Raw genomic sequence first — 17,617 nt, 5'->3', positions numbered from 1 at the left:
TGCATAAAAATGAATGCCTGTGATTGTCTGTAAGCGATTTATAGTGAAATGGTAGAGATTGTCATTTTCCTGAAAGTCAAAGGAAGCTGCAAAGGAAACCCAAACGAGTTTCTCAGAAAAGAAAATTCACAGTTCAAAAAAGCTTGTTCTGGTCTGGAGATCAAACCTGGCACCAACGCTTTTCCAAGGCTGAACTAACGTGCCATATTTTTCCATATGGAACTATGTGTTGCTTATGCCATGCACCTGTAAGCAATTCTGGCAAAAATATTTTTAAAATCTGAGGGTGTAAGATGCACATACAGCAATAAGAAACTACATTTATATATATTAAATGTGCCTGGGTACAATCGTCGGTGGAAAGTAAAATTATTGAGACGGTATTCTTCTTTACATATAGCTATCACCTGCTTCATTTGTGCTTCAGTTTAAGCATGGTATGATATCACTGCAATATGAAACGCGTTCGTACGTGTATTTTGCTTTCGTTTATGGCGTTTTGGTAATCAAACATGCCTTTAAATGTGGCTTCACAGTACCGTTAATTGCATTGCTGTGGAGGTGCATTCAAAGGGAAAATTGATGTTATGCCTGTATTTGCTTTTTACTTGGATTTTGGTTTGTTTTATGCATCCAAAATGCAGTTCCTTAATGGCACAAAGCAATTGTACTCCTGCTGTCATTGCTTCTGCAATCTGTTTTTGCATGTCAACGCTGCAACATTCATACTTTATTTTAGAGTGACTTGCTGTAACTACGTATGCCTGGGCTTTTTTCGTCTAACTAGTTCCTTTGTTGCACATATTCTAAAGGCATGAGAGCTGTGCCAGTGTTCTTTTTTTATTTTTCAATTTCACACAATTCACACAACACTTGAGTTGGAAGAGATATGGTCACTGTGCAAATGTCACATGAGCCTATCCTTTGCTTTCTGCTTCGCATGAACTTATGCCTCTTTGCTTGGCAGTCACATGTAAGCTCTAGACACCACCTCACTTTTCCTGCTTGCTCACCCACTGCCCGGGTCACTCCTTGTTGATGTTGCACTCAAGTGTTCATGTTTGCTTTTCCTTTAACTTAACCAGAAGTGCTGCAAGGGCCTGTACAGAAGGATAACAAGAGGTTTACGTTAGGTTTCTCTAATGTGTTTATACAAATAGCCTAATTTTTGTTTTCCAAGGCTATTTATGGCTGATGTTATTATGGTTCAAGCTTACTTCTTGCTGGTGTTTTAAAAGAATTAGGCTTCTCCTGTGGATGGCGAGGAGTTAGGAATCAAGGCTGTTGCTGTTGCATCCACTTCCCTCTTGTAAGAATATCATGCTTGGTATTGAAAACAAGCTCTGTCATAGCCTTCTGCAGGTTGGTTTCAGTTAAACGATCAGCCAACTGTGTCGGGTCTACATATTTAAATTATGTGAAAAAAACTTTAGAATGTAGTTTTTTTGCCAGCACAAGCAAATTCAAACTTACTTTCTCAACAAAAAAAAATTCTTTTGCCCAGAAAATGGTCTCAATATTTTTTATGCCACAGCCCACCATCTGCAAACTGCAAATTACTGGCACTTTCCCAAATTATTGCAGGAATTGTTTTCACACTGTAACCAAAATAAGTTCTCTGAATGCTATTAACTGAAAGTTTGCCTGGCCAGAATAATTATAATCTTGTTGGGAGCTTCAGATGTAGAAAAAGAAATTTGCAAACATAGCACAAAGTTAATTTTGTCTCACATTTCCACTTTTTACATCAGATGACAAATCTAGGGGGCTGCAACTTCTTGCACACTTCAAACAAACTGTTGTCCTAATTGTCAGCAAAGTTTATTCTTCCAGGCGTTTTTTTTTTCCTTTACAAAATGGATGCCCAATCAACCATGTTTATCACTAACTGGAAATTTCAAAAATTATGCTGTATAAGATAAAACCCTCTTTCATTTCTTTCAAAATTTTCCCAGTGAATATAAGGCATACAACCTATCAATTCATGAAATAATATGTTGCTTTTTGCTGTAAGTCTATGTGATATAGTGGAACAAATATGACCCATATTGTGCAATTCCAATTGTGGGTGGAAGTGTACTTTGTGGTTTTCTTAGCTTTTCGAAATGAATGGCCCTTGTGTAAAGTTAATACCGTGCCCTTTCACAGGAAAAAGCCTGGTAAACAGTAACTTCAATAATTTAGCAGCTGCAGTATGCAATATAAACACAAAAAAGGTCTTTGCATGCACAAATTTAGCATGTTTCATTGTTTCTATATACTTGTCTTTGCCTTTGCCACAGTACACCAGGACTGCTGGTCTTCTCTGAATGTAAGAACAAAAAAGGCGCTTTCACTCTAATTTTGTTTGTTTGCTCAAGGACAGGAAACATTCAGCCGGAAGCTATGATTCACATTAGGCTATTTATTCGGCTACGAAATGTTTCCTACATGAAGAACTTCAGGACTATCATCCTTGAATGGACAAATCATTACAGAGAGCGAATGACTGGTTTTCTTTAGTTCAGCATTTTCAACTGCATATTTATCGCTCTTCCCACTTACACCTGAACGTACCAGTCCTGTTCCGACTACTCTGCCCATATGCCACGACTGAATGCCATGGACAGGGTGGAAGTGAGTGCCAGGCACCTTGCTTTTCTTTTCTTAGCTCTTTCAAGCTTTCTTCAGGAAAACGGATTAACTTCGCATTGGGTACTTTATCGCCGAGTCCTTCCATGAGCTTTCGTGCAGTTTTAATTATAGATGTTGCGAGACCTCGGAGGTTGTAATGGGTTTCATGGTGGTTGATGACACCGCCGAATCCATCACATGCATTCTTGCCATGTCCCTTCTCGGAGAACAGCCATTTTGTTGTCACAAACTTCCTGTGTGAAGTTCGTGCGATAAAGCTGTCTGCTTGCAGCGACGCCCAGCTCCATTGGTGGTCTTTTGAGCTGACCCACAGGAGCTGAAAAAAGGGCAAGGCAGGCAGCAAAACACGGGTGCTTTGTGTTGCAGCCTGACAGAGGGAAGGGAACTGTTCGTCGGTGCTACGTAACCGTGCACGCAACTACACGCTACGAATACAGACGAACACAACGCCCGCCGCCAATTATCAGAAGGTCCATCAGTTCTGGAGCACCATGGCAGGCGCCATCACTTGCATGCCGTCTTGCAACGGACATACTAAAGTCTCGCGTAACTGCAACCACAAGCCACAAAGTCGGCTGTATGCGCCAGGAATCGATTCTGGCTGCGGTGGTATAAACCTTGTGAGGGGAGACACCAAAAACGAGCACGGTGCTGGGGTTGCATGTGCGCTATTTCCGTCAAAGCGCTGGCTATGCTGGATGTGAGATTGCAGAAATGCCCAGTGCACGATGGTGTTTCATCTTGTATTTGGAGGCTATTGCGAGGTTTTGTTGCAGCTGCTGTTTAAATCACTGTCAGCGTTTTCTCACTACAAAAGGGAAGCATTTTTACTAAAGGCTTGAATATTTTTGAGCAGCCTTGGAAGCTGTAATGCATACCTCCAGCCACAACTTAAATCACAAGAAATGGGTCATATTTGTTTCGCTATATCATGTGCACTTGCAGCAAAAATCAAAGTACTATTTCATGAATTGATAGGGCACACATCTTAGGTTCACTAGAAGCTGTTTGAAAGAAATAAAAAGTGAGGTTTCTCTTGTACAATTTAAAAAAATATCCATGTAGTAATAAACATGGTTCATTGGGCACAGCTTTGTACAGGAAGGAAAACGGCAGGAAGGATAAACTTGGTCATCAATTTAGGCAGCAGTTTAGTTGAGGAGTGCGATAGATTTCAGCCCCTTGGGTTTGTCATTTGATGTAACAGAAAGGGTGGAAATGTGAGCCAAACTGAAGCTTGTGCTACCTTTGTAATATTTTTGTTCACCATCTGAAGCTCCCAACATGATCATGTGTATTCTGGCCAGGAGAACTTTCAGTTACTATAATTGAAAAAGCATATTTTGGTTACAGAGTGAAAACTATTCCTGTAATAATTTGGGAAAGTGCCAATAATTCACAGTTTGGGGATGGTAGCCCGAAGCATAAGAATTATTCTGATCTTTTTCGGGGTAAAGTAACTTCTTGTTGAGAAAGTAAGCTTGAATTCGCTTTTATTGCCACGAAACCTATATCATAATTTTTTTTACTTAATTCGAAAATGTCGTCCGGACATACTTGGCTGTTCTTATAACTGAAACCAGGCTGCATATTCCTTGCCTGCCAGATCCTGCCGAAATCATGCAGGGAAGTGGCCATCATTTGAGTTGTGCCTATGACATGTCTGTTGTACTTTTTTCCTATTTCTTGTGCTTCCTGCTTATCCCTCCCCCCCCCCCCTCTCGGTACACCTAAAAAAAAAAGGAAGAGGACTGTAAATACCTAGTAGTAATGACTGTTCAAATGTGGATGTTGTACTTGTAGTTGGTTTTCAGTATTAAATTGCCTGTTGCTGCCTCCAAGCACCTCTCAGAACCAGCATTGCTTCCCGAGCAAAGACAATTTTCTCCTGTTGCTACTACGCGATATGTGCCCTGCCTTAAATATGTTGTCTCTCACCTCATGTGGATCAGTGGCACCCTTTGAGACGACACCTGGGTCAATCTGGCAGGCACTGAAGTAGGTTGGAGTCTATGGTTCTGGTCATTGTTTTTTTATTTTGTTTACATGAACTAAAGTTAGAAGTGAAGTTATTTGCATGACTTCAGTAAGGCATCATTTGTTTCTACGTTGATGCACTCGAAAGGCGACAGTATTACACCGATGTCTGACTTCGCTGCGCTGTGCCGTTTTGGGAAAGCAGGGATCGGGCCAGCTGCCGCCAGGCATGGGTGCGGCCAGCAAGACCTGGCTGGACAGCATGAACTCGCCACTCATTCAGGATGCCGAGGACGGAACCAAGCAGCTCAAGCTGCGCTTCGATGTCTCCCAGTACGCACCCGAAGAGATTGTCGTCAAGACCATCGACAACAGGCTGCAGGTGGGTGCAGGGCGTTCATGTGACCGTTGCCTTTCTCGCAAGTGAGGGCTGCAAAATCTTGAGCTTGAGCAGGGAGCCACAAATGAAGAATGGGCACTGGTGACACAGTCCATCTCAGCATCGGCTTTGCTGGCTCAGTGCCCATGGTGCCCTGTTGCCAAGCGCATTTTCATGGAGGTGGAATACAGTTGAACCTCGATATAACGGATGTGGAAATAACGAAGTAAATAAGAAATTGTCTTATATGTTTATAAAGAATATGAGATATATAGAAACTATTTTTCGTCACATGCAACTTCGTTATAATGAAATTGGACAGTATGAAAATGCTCAGGTACTCAAGGTCTGTGTTAAGTATGGTGGTTTTCTAGGCGAGTTGATGCTTGTGCTCTGTTTCAATAGCTCCTTGCAGCAGAGCCAAGGCTGCCCAACCTGCGAGTGTAGATTCTTGCGCAGTGAAATGTAGTGCCACAGTTCGAAACCTGCTGCATGATTAGATGGCCTTGACAAGTGGACTTGTTGGCGGATGTTTACTTGGAAGCTCCTCTGTAGGTCGCAGGGCAGTTTATTGTGCAATTTTGTTTCGTCTTCTAATAAAACATTTATTGAGGCTCCATAAGAGTTTTCCACTTGGTCGAATGAAAATGTGCAAAGAACAAAAATATTGGTGCAGCGCAGTCATATAGGCATAATTTGGGCATAAATATTACCAACAATTAATTGCTTTGACAGTGGCTAAATTCATACGTGTAATCGGCACAGCCACAGCACCGTGGAGGACTCTTTCCTGGGTAGTGGTTTGTCCTTCGCTAAAATGTCGTCCGCAGACTTGTTTGTGTGGCATCGTTCCAAGCTGCTCTTCTATGTGAAAGGAACAAATAAGCTGGCGTTGAGCATGCTCAAAACAGTGCAGAACGAGTGCGGCAAATGCCTGCAGAGTCTGGTGCAAAAAGTGGCTGCGCTTACAAATGTCAGCAAGCACACCATGTACAAGTAGATGTTACAAGGGGGATTACGAGATGGCGCCACCATCCTGTGCAGGCCTAGTGCTCCTCGTGAACAGTTTGCTTTCGCTGTCTCTGCAATCCTCCTTCTCCTCTGTATTTCGAAGTATTTTGAAGATGCACGCCTATTTGGTGTCAGAGCGAATAAGGAATTTTCTACCGCTGCTATCACAACAGCTGACTTTGCTGCACAGTTGCAGTCTTCATAGATGCTGCCACCACCTACAGTGCAGCATTCTCCGCTAGCAGAGAACAGGGTTGGAAGGACACCTTTAAGATGTGTTTGCCCTCCTGGTTGGTCGAAAAAGCCTGCAGTGTAGCTTCCACAGGGCTGCACAGAACTACAGGAACAGAGTATAGCAAACGTATGATGGTTCCAGGAAGGAGAATAAACGCGAGCACAAGTAGAAAGAGGAGCACACGGGCTGAACACTGGACTTACAACTAAGTTTTAATTTGATAGAAAGTCCCGCAGATTGCGGCTGCACATTCGAGAAAAACAAGCAAAGAAAAAAAATCAATCAACAGCAAGGAGTATATGCTCAGCGTGGTGTCCTTAGTGTGGTTTAAGAACTTAAAAGTGTGTTGTGTATGTTAAATAACCTCACATCTTTAAGATTAATCATGAGCCCTCCCCAGTGTCATGTCATTAGCCCACAGCATTGGAACATTAACTTTCTAAGTGACACGGCTAAGTACTGCACTCGTTTGGCTGCTAATGTGCACCCCTCACCATGCCTGTATAATTCGTGCTCATGAAAAGTGTGTGGGCTGATTGTGCCATCTAATCGAAGGGGACTAAAGTGAAACATTATGGTTGGTTTAGTTTTTATGTGACAGATAGTGTCACAAAGTTTACTGACCGTCGGTGTTGCTCACATCTCTCGTTTTCCGACATATTGATTTTGTAGAAATAAAGAAAGGACACTTTTAAAAGAATACTGTGTCAGTCTAAACTGATTCGATGTTTCTCTTTGCTCTCCTTCTTAAAATGTCCACCACTGGACGATTCTGATTACAGGGAATAGGCAATGGGTAGATTACAAAAGTGCTGTTGGTTATGCTAACTGCATTAACCAGACGAACTTGTGTTGGCGCCTGCATGACTGATGCACCCAGTATGCTTAATATGTCCTGTGCGCAGTGAAGCAAAGTGAAGTGACTCAGTCAGTGTTGCATTTCTTCTTTCCCCAAAATTTTTGTTGGTGCAACTTGTACAGCGAAAAAACTTATGTGCAAGTATGTAAGAGTAGCAGCAGTAACAAGTCAGTGGTGTGCGAAGTGCCAGATTATCTGTGGAACTGATGAGAAAATTCACTGTTTTGGATAAACATAGCTCACATATGATGATTGTTCCTGCTTTTTAGCACCTTAGGCAGGCAGAGCTTGCCTTCACAGTTTCATATCTTGACCACAGAGGGCCTCACACCATGCTGGTAGTTTAATCAACGAGAGAGATTTTGAAGAGAGATGTAGTTTATTTGCCCATATGTGGTGGAAGTACGCTAGACAAAAAGAAATAAGGAAGGAGGTCCCAAAGTGAAGCCACTGTAGTTGGCCCTCTCATCCTGAGCATGTCAAGGAACTGAAGCGTGAGTAGACAGATACAAAACAATAACAAGTAATGAGTACTAGAACAAAAACAAAATCAGCAACTCTGAATTCACGATTTCATGGCACAATATAGTAAGCAATGCAGTAGCATGCTAAACAATATTTTAATGCATTTAGATAAAACAAATCCAAGGATATGGAATAAATACAGCAATTGACCATGCAATCTAGTAATTGAGCATTTGAATCATTTAAGCATGTTTAAGTAAAACGATTGAACATGGAAAGCTGCAACAGGAACTGACAATTGTCAGTTAATCATTCGACACTAAAGAAACAAAAGATAGGAAATTACATTTGAATGGTGATAAACGTCACATAGTTCTGATATCACAGGGTCCTTGCATCAGAATTCCACAGTTTGATGCCTAAAATATAAGGTATCAATTTCATCCGACAGACGGAGCATTGAAAGCGATAGCAAAGTATTAGAGAACTACATGAACTAAGATTTGTTGTTTTATTGGCTGTATAAATTGCAGTCAAATTCAAATAATAATTAAATGGTGTCGTGTCTGCACAGGCAGATATGAAGAGATCTCACTCTATGACCACAGACACTTGCTGTCGCAACACTGGCAGGGGGAAGAGCACCAGCAGCGGGTAACAAACGCTTTGTGCTACCTCTCACTTCAACGTGTCTCCGAAACTTGAGATTACGCGGCCACCAATGCTAGGCATGTGAGAAGACGGCGCACGTCAAGCCACAAGCCATCTCAGTGCCGCCAAACTTTGCACCCGACACAAATTACAACCAGGATAGGGTTAGAGGTAGAGGTGCCCGCTTGCCTGCTTCCCCTAGCGCACGCATGATTCTGTTACCCCGTGCTCACTTCTCATGTTCTATCTATGGCTCCTTTAGAACACAGTGTAGTCCATTATTGATAAACAATTAACTAGGCCCTAGCAGACGGCGTCAGAATCCATAACGTCATGGCCAGCTGGTGCGGGAACTTCAAGATGGCATTGCCACTCTTATTTACTTTTTGTGCCTTTTCTGGCTTGCCGAACCTCTTCCTGTAATAAAGGTGGTAAAGGTGGTATTTTTGGTGCTGTAGAAAGGGTAATTTACTAATCCTGGTGAAATCGTTTTTCTCTTTAAGGCTCCTTTAAGTGATTCTTACGTCTTTTGAGGCTTTGCAACTGATGTCTGTGAGGCTTTACAGCAGTGGTACTGATATTCAAATGCAGGTGCATGCCAAGCATGAGGAGAAGTCTGAGAACCGGTCAGTGTACCGGGAGTACAACCGAGAGTTCCTTCTGCCCAAGGGAACCAACCCCGAGCACATCAAGTCACAGCTGTCCAAGGACGGTGTGCTCACAATAGAGGCCCCGCTGCCGGCCCTGGAGGCAGCCAACAAGGAGCGCAACATCCCCATCGACAAGAAGTAGAGTGCCTCTCTCTCTCTCACTCCCCCTTTCTCTCACTTCCCAACTCTTTGTTTCCTGTCCTCTTTGAGGAATGTTCACGGGATTTGGTCTGCCTGAAGCTTACATGTGCCTCATAAAGTCGGTGCAGAGGCAATGAGGGTTATTGCATTTGCGATATCAGCCAGTGCGGTGTCGTTTCACACTTGAACCTTTCTGGTGATTCCCTGCAGCACATTTCTGGTCTGCCAGATAGAAAAAAAAAGGAATAGTGTCTTTGCTTCACACTCGGATTAGTACACTAGGGGTATGTAGGTACAGCAGTGCAAATGAGAAAATGGTGTAGGCAGCCTTGATCACTTAACCTGGTTTCACTACATAGATGCCTAATCAAGAGAGGCAAGGGTGTCTCGCTCTTTGACAAATAAAGAAAACTGTGTGTCAGAACTGCAAAATAAGAATTTCGCAAGTTTTTAAGAAGATTGTAAAAGTGTGAGATTTGTAAGCAACAGAATTTATTGTATGCATGACCCTCAAAAGCATGCAAAAAGTTCATATGCCTTGTATAAAACTTATAAAGTTCTGCACACATTTTGCTTGGCTACTTCACAGACCTGGGTAAGGTATGAACATGTAGACCTGGCACTCAATTTCACACATTTCTTCAGGTTATGATATGTTTGCCCCACTGAGGCGTTTATATCTTCTCCAAAACTATTTACAGCTAGCTATCACTATTGTGTGTCCTGAAGGCTCAAGGATGTAGTGTGCGCAAGCTGTAAGCCACACAGATCTCGTACCTTTGGCTGCATCTCGCATTTGCATCTCTTTGTTATCTCTGCACTGTTGCTCCAATTAATTTTTATTTATTTTAGATATCTGCACCCTGTGCAGTTTTGAGATGAAGTGCTTTAAACCAAGAAGCAACAGGATCTGCTAGAGATAGCACGAAGGGACATACGCCGGAGTTTGAAATTTGGACTATGCTTTCCTCATGCATTGAGCAACAGAAGTGTTTGGAGAGGAAAGTGCTGCATTGTCACTGATTAACCAAGTTGGCATGGTTTACCTGTAAATTGGGCACGAAAAGTCTCGAGTGCAGGCTTGAACAGAAAACGGAAATGCACATCAACCAAGCTTCATGCAGCTTCGTATGTGTTGCAACTGCAATTCATTGTTACAGTGAGTGCTGCTTGGCATGTCTGCATGCATTGTGGCATGGCAGACACAATTCACGTTTGCCTGTCCATCAGCTGCAATGTGCAAACTGCTGGGGATCACCAATTGGATACTAGTGGGTTGCACGCAGCTGTAAACATTCGTTGCACCTGTTATCTAGCTTTCACTACAGGTGGTTTGAACTGACATCAATTCATGGCTACCGTGCTGGAGTGCTACTGAGATGGTGGAAGTCTGTGCCTTAATCCGACAGGCTTATTTTTAACCTGTGGCACAATGCACGCTGTGATTAGGACATGCTGCCTGTGAAGTCTCATGGCAAGCTATCTATAGGTGGCACGAATTTGTCACAAAGTGATCTTCTGGCAACTTCCAAAGCCTTTCAATGTGCAGCTATACAGAAAGATTTTTTTAGTATGCTCCTTCGATATTTCTGTGCATAATGTAGTACTCTTTGACCAGGTATGCTTTTTTTTTTCATGTTTGAGAGTTATGTGACAGAAAAGAAAGCAGAAGGTTACGTTTTTTAGTTTGAAAGTCTTCTCTCACAGGTTATATAGTGGAGAAAAAGAAGAACCTTTAGTGAAAGATGGTAGACCAGTGCAATTTCATGGGTTTAGCTCCTGCTTTGTCTTAATACTTTATATTCTTTCATTAGAGTACTCTATTTTGACAGTGCTTTATTGAAATATTATAGTGCCTGGCAACCAAAGTGCGATGGCAGTGCAGCTGTGCTGCCTTGCCTGTTGTACACGTGCAGCTTCACTTACACTAAATGAAAATGAGCTGTACTTGGCTACGCACAGAGCAAATTTGACATATTTGGCATAGTGCATGGTAAGCTATTTGGCCATCAGCAACATATTATGTCAAGAGGCGACCAATTTTTACGTGGACAAGCAAGTCTTGCAACTTAGTGCCTCACAGCTGCCTCTGATAAAAAAAAAACTGATTCCTCTGGCAGCATGTTTAAGAAGTGGTTAAGAACAGCCATGTAATTCCCCCCGTGTTCACAGTGCATGCTGCTTATACATAAACGAACAAAATTTTGGTGTCTTAGTCAAATAAGTCATGCTAATGTATGGGAGAATTGTGGCATTTAAATTTTGAAAGACAGGTACCTCTTATTGTGTTACGTTGTTTCACACTCGCTCTTGCATATACTGCAAGGTATTTCATGTGCCGAGTACGGTGCCTTTTCGTTGAGCAAGTTTGAAGCTGCATGTGTTGAGGCGTCGCTGTTTGCCACACTGGCCGTGCCATCCTACGAATTCTAGCTATGCATCGACAGCTGTGGGTTTTGCACCTGCTCGCTTCCATGTAGTACTTATTTTTAGAGAGGGCATGGTGGCATAGATGTACTATATATCTGAACCGGCGAGGTTACAGGCAATGGTTGTGCTGGGTGCAATCTGAACAAATGCAAGTGTGGTGTTTGGTGTCTTTTTGAGGAAATGTTACATCCCAAGTGTGTGTTTTATTTAAAGGCTCTCCAGCTCTTTTACTGAGTACCATTTTATTTTATCTTGGCATTACCATGACAATCTTATTTTATGACCTTCTTTTTTCCTCTGTGAGAGTGTGTGTTAAGAATGGCACACACAGAGTTGCTGCAATGCACGTTGGCTATGAATGTCTTTTATAGTTGGTAGTTTTTAGTATATTTTATTGGGTCATCAGTGTGGCTGGTTATTATAGTTTGTTCTTCTTTTGCTAAAAGACAAGAAAGGGTGTCTGGCCCCCTCATGTATGAAATGCAGGTGTGCAACATCGTTACATTTGGTAATAGTAGTTCTTGCAGTGATGTCAAAATTTTAAACATGTGCCTTCAACTGGCTGTAGATATATTTTGAAGGCTTCATGCCGCAGATATATACGAGCACAAATTGTTGTGCAGAACAGTTTATTAGGTAACTAGAACTACTTCACCACATTTTAGTTTCAACTGGTTATTTGGATTGAGTTCAAATACAGTTGGGCTGAAGCAATTGATGATATTTATGATGTTGTTTTACCTGCTCCATTACCAGCAAGCTCTTCTCAATGTCACAATGAAATTATTGTATACTACTTGTATTTCTGACGTTTTCACTGATTTTTACTTTGCAGTAGTTTCAGTTTTATGCATACTATAGAAAGAAAGCTACAAAAACAAGAGATCTAAACTTGTGGATCATAATTAATTGCCATGCAAACCATGCAGAAGTTTCAAATAGATGTATGTCTGAATATAAGGCGGGCTGTCTCACAAGCATTATAGAATTGGCATATCTCATTTAGTATTCCTTGTTGAATGTGTATTGAATTTAATATGAGGTCGTATTTGGTAAGAATGGTCCTATTCGCAATCCTGTGCACTGTAGATACGATTTGCAAGTTGTCCACAATGCTGTCTGTAAACCTAACTGATTCAGTGGCCTTTTCTCTTTGTGTATGAAAATGCAATTATGCTACTTGGCTCAACAGCTGCCAAGACTTGTTTAAATCCTGACTTTGATCTGTGATGGCTTGTAAAGTGTTGCATGATTTCGAGCTGACATTCTGAACCACTTCTGATTTTGTAAACTTAACAAGCTTACTGCTTGGAGACACAAATGTGCTTCTTATGTCAGTAAATAGGTTAATATTGCAAAAATTTTATTTCTTTCTTATCCTCTGGTTTGTAGTGGTGCAATAGGGATTAACTGTTATTATTACAAAGAAGGCCCCATTGAACCAAGATGATGAATGTAACAGTTCCACAGTGGCACTTACAACTGGAGTTGAAGGACTTAAGCTTGTAATTTCTTGTGAAGGGTAAGGAATAGATAAAAAAGTGTCAGCTGGGATATATGGTGAGAGCTACAAGACCCTAAACTTTATATTAAAGCTGCTACAGACATGATTTATTTTTGCCAGTGGGTTGTCATACTTCTATTGGTACAGCTGTAAATTTAGACCCTGTACACAGTCGCTCGTTGTGGCAGTACTCTATGGCTTGGTGTGGTGATGTTTTCATTTTTGGTGGGCGCATGTTTATTATGGAGCTCATTGGTGGGACCATAGCTGTGTTCGTGCATAGGCTTTTTCCTTTTTGCATGGGTAGCAATGAAACATGATGTAGAGTACGTTCTTGTGCCTAGTGCGAGCTGCCATGACACTCTGCTCCCCCAGTCCTGTGACATTAGAAAAGTGGAGCACATTCTGCTTTGTCAGTTCCTTTCTTTTGTACCACGTGTGTGTGCTGCAAAGCCACACATGCCTTGCCCAATAAAGTGCAGCTTGTGCTGTTGCCAAGTTAAGCTGTGTCGTCATTTTATTATGCACTGGTCCCACGAATTCCATGTGTGGTATGTTTACCGTCCTATTTAGCATTTTAATGATTTCCTGACGTACTACTGCATTTGAAGGTAGAAGAGTGCTGATTTGATGATGAAAATGCATTTCACTTTTAACAGTAAAATTTTATTACAGAAATTGTAAATCTTGGTCACTGACCAATACAATGACAGAACCTAGTTCACAAAATGGAAAAAGAAAATGGTCACTGCCAGTACAGCTTATCTACTCTTGAATTTGTGAAGTGAATTCACATAGATGGGGTGAAGATTGCCATCCATTGGGTGGCAATAAATGGCAGTCTCGGATTCAAGGTTTCGAATTTCAGCTTGACTTTTCGCTGATTTAGATGGACAGCTAGCAATGAATATGAAATCAGCAGACGTGTCGCACAGTGGAGCACTGCATGGGCCCAATTTCTTTAGTCCTAGAAGGCCCGAACATGCTTTTGAAGGCCACACTTAGCCTGGGCCAGTGGCTCCAGGCCTAGCTTGGGCTCCCACCTGCTTGTCCAGGCCTGACCTAGGCCTGCCGGAAAAACTGTGTACACGCTTCATAAATGTAATGCCTTATCAACATCGTATCAAAGGTCTTTACAATGAAGGTGCAGCAACAATAAAACATGGCAAAAAAATCTTTTTTTTGACAGCACGAGTGTACAACCAATATGAAAAAGCCGACAGATGTGAAACCTGGTTTAAAAATTTCTTACAAGGCATGTTATTTACGGCTCATGTACATTTTATGTTGAAAACAGAAAGGATTATGCACATCTTCAGGAACTGCTCTTGGTTATAAAAAGTTCTTGTAGCAAGGAAGAACTTAAAATTATATTAAGTCTACAGCAAGCAAAAGCAGCTGAAGCTTAAATTGCTGATATTCCAACTTAGGCATGTGATGAAGGTGGAAAATGTGCTGCCACACCGGCCCTGTAGAACGCACAGTGAATTTAAGGCCGATCAAAAGACGTTGCAAATGTGCTTAAGCTGGAAGCCATCGATTTGTATTGCAGTGAACATAGCCTCACCAGAGCAGGATTGGCCACCCTGGTGCAGTACTTGGCCACAACCTCCTATATGAATACAACAGTCAAACCCCGGCTTTCAGTCCCCAGCAGCCGCGAAGCAACTGACCACTGCACCGGTCAGATCTGTGACGTAGCAGAGGGTGCTAAGAATCCCTGGCTCCAGACAGGCCACCATTTGAATCTGAACCTGGCAACATTTAACGTTAGAACGTTATCTAGTGAGGCGAGTCTAACAGTGTTATTGGAGGAATTAGAGGATAGTATATGGGATATAATAAGGCTCAGTGAGGTTAGGAGGACAAAAGAAGCATATACAGTGCTAAAAAGCGGGCATGTACTGTGCTACCAGGGCTTAGCAGAGAGACGAGAACTAGGAGTCGGATTCCTGATTAATAAGGAAATAGCTGGTAACATACAGGAATTCTATAGCATTAACGAGAAGGTGGCGCAGGTCTTGTTGTGAAACTTAATAAGAGGTACAAATTGAAGGCAGTACAGGTCTACGCCCCTACATCCAGTCATGATGACCAGGAAGTCTAAAGCTTTTATGAAAACATGGAATCGGCGATGGGTAAAGTCAAAACAAAATACACTATATACTGATGGGCGACTTCAATGCCAAGGTAGGCAAGAAGCAGGCTAGAGACAGGTTAGTGGGGGAATATGGCAGAGGCTCTAGGAATAGCAGGGGAGAGTTATTAGTAGAATTTGCAGAACAGAATAATATGCGGATAATGAATACCTTCTTCCGCAAGCGGGTTAGCCGAAAGTGGATGTGGAGGAGCCCAAATGGCGAGACTAGAAATGAAATAGACCTCATACTCTGCACTAACCCTGGCATTATACAAGATGTGGGCGTGCTCGGCAAGGTGCGCTACAGTGACCATAGGATGGTAACTCGAATTAGCCTAGACTTGAGGAGGAAGCGGAAGAAACTGGTACATAAGAAGCCGATCAATGAGTTTGCGGTAAGAGGGAAAATAGAGGAATTCTAGATCAAGCTACAGAACAGGTATTCGGCTTTAACTCCGGAAGATGACCTTAGTGTTGAAGCAATAAACGACAGTCTTGTGGGCATCATTAAGGAGTGTGCAATGGAAGTCGGTGGTAATTCCGTTAGGCAGGATACTAGCAAACTATCGCAGGAGACGAAAGATCTGATCAAAAAACGCCAATGTATGAAAGCCTCTAACCCTACAGCTAGAATAGAACTGGCAGAACTTTCTACGTTAATCAACAAGCGTAAAACAGCTGCCATAAGGAAGTATAATATGGATGGAATTGAACATGCTCTCAGGAACGGAGGAAGCCTAAACGCAGTGAAGAAGAAACTGGGAATAGGCGAAAATCAGATGTATGCGTTAAGAGACAAAGCCGGCAATGTCATTACTAATATCGATGAGATCATTGAGGTGGCTGAGCAGTTCTATAGAGATTTATACAGTACCAGTAGCACCCACGACGATAATGTGAGAGAGAATAGTCTAGAGGAATTTGAAATCCCACAAGTAACGCCGGAAGAAGTAAAGAAAGCCTTGGGAGCTATGCAAAGGGGGAAGGCAGCTGGGGAGGATTAGGTAACAGCAGATTTTTTGAAGGATGGTGGGAGCATTGTTCTAGAAAGACTGGCCACCCTATCTACACAATGCCTCATGACCTCGAGCATACCGGAATCTTGGAAGAGTGCTAACATAATCCTAATCCATAAGAAAGGGGACGCCAAAGACTTGAAAAATTATAGACTGATCAGCTTACTGTCCGTTGCCTACAAAGTATTTACTAAGGTAATCGCAAATAGAATCAAGAACACCTTAGACTTCGGTCAACCAAAAGACCAGGCACGATTCCGTAAAGGCTACTCAACAAAAGACCATATTCACACTATCAATCAGGTGATAGAGAAAAGTGCGGAATATAACCATCCTTATATATAGCTTTCATTGATTACGAAAAAGCATTTGATTCAGTCAAAACCTCAGCAGTCATGGAGGCATTACGGAATCGGGGTGTAGACGAGCCATATGTAAAAGTACTGAAAGATATCTATAGCAGCTGTACAGCCACCATAGTCCTCCATAAAGAAAGCAACAAAATTCGAATAAAGAAAGGCGTCAGACAGGGAGATATGGTCTGTCCAATGCTATTCACAGCGTGTTTACAGGAGGTATTCAGAGACCTGGAGTGGGAAGAATCGGGGATAACAGTTGATGGAGAATACCTTAGCAACTTGCGATTCGCTGATGCTATTGCCTTGCTTAGTAACTCAGGAGACCAATTGCAATGCATGCTCACTGACCTGGAGAGGCAAAGCAAAAGGGTGGGTCTGAAAATTAATCTGCAGAAAACAAAAGTAACGTTTAACAGTCTCGGAAGAGAACAGCAGTTTACGATAGGTAGCAAGGCACTGGAAGTGGTAAGTGAATACATCTACTTAGGGCAGGTAGTGACCACGAATCCGGATCATGAGACTGAAATAACCAAAAGAATAAGAATGGGCTGGGGTGCGTTTGGCAGGCATTCTCAAATCATGAAGAGCAGGTTGCCACTATCCCTCAAGAGAAAAGTGTATAACAGCTGTGTCTTGCCAGTACTCACGTATGGGGCGGAAACCTGGAGGCTTACGAAAAGGGTTCTGCTTAAATTGAGGATGACGCAACGAGCTGTGCAAAGAAGAATGATGGGCGTAACGTTGAGGGATAAGAAAAGAGCAGATTGGGTGAGGGAACAAACGCGGGTTAATGACAACTTAGTTGAAATCAAGAAAAAGAAATGGGCTTGGGCAGGACATGTAATGAGGATGGAAGATAACCGATGGTCATTAAGGGTTACGAACTGGATTCCAAGGTAAGGGAAGCATAGCAGGATGCAATAGAAAGTTAGGTGGGCGGATAACATTAAGAAGTTTTCAGTGACAACATGGGCACAATTAGTACATGACCGGGGTAGTTGGAGAAGTATGGGAGAGGCCTTTGCCCTGCAGTGGGCGTAACTAGGCTGATGATGATGATGATGATGAACATAGAGCAATCATCAAGTCGTGCAATAAGTAAAACAATCCTATACAGAGTGGTAACATAGTCCAATCACAAAAGCAGTAACAGTCAGACCACTTCA

General features: G+C 42.2%; 1 protein-coding gene across 5 annotated transcripts in view; it reads left to right on the top strand.

Annotated features, from left to right (window-relative positions):
- The window catches only part of LOC135905157 (heat shock protein beta-6), an 83,506-nt gene that overhangs the window by 44,710 nt on the left and 21,179 nt on the right, over window positions 1-17,617 (top strand). For all 5 annotated transcript variants that reach the window (XM_065436170.2, XM_065436169.2, XM_065436174.2 and 2 more), the window contains 2 exons: window positions 4,817-4,993; window positions 8,803-8,999. In XM_065436170.2, coding sequence (XP_065292242.1) covers window positions 4,817-4,993; window positions 8,803-8,999 — 374 coding nt within the window. The remainder of the gene's footprint in view (window positions 1-4,816; window positions 4,994-8,802; window positions 9,000-17,617) is intronic.

The sequence above is a fragment of the Dermacentor albipictus genome, chromosome 3, assembly GCF_038994185.2.
Source record: "Dermacentor albipictus isolate Rhodes 1998 colony chromosome 3, USDA_Dalb.pri_finalv2, whole genome shotgun sequence".
In the NCBI taxonomy this organism is placed as follows: Eukaryota; Metazoa; Arthropoda; class Arachnida; order Ixodida; family Ixodidae; genus Dermacentor; species Dermacentor albipictus.
Note: the sequence above shows the minus strand (reverse complement) of the source record. Positions and strands in the feature narration are given on the sequence as shown.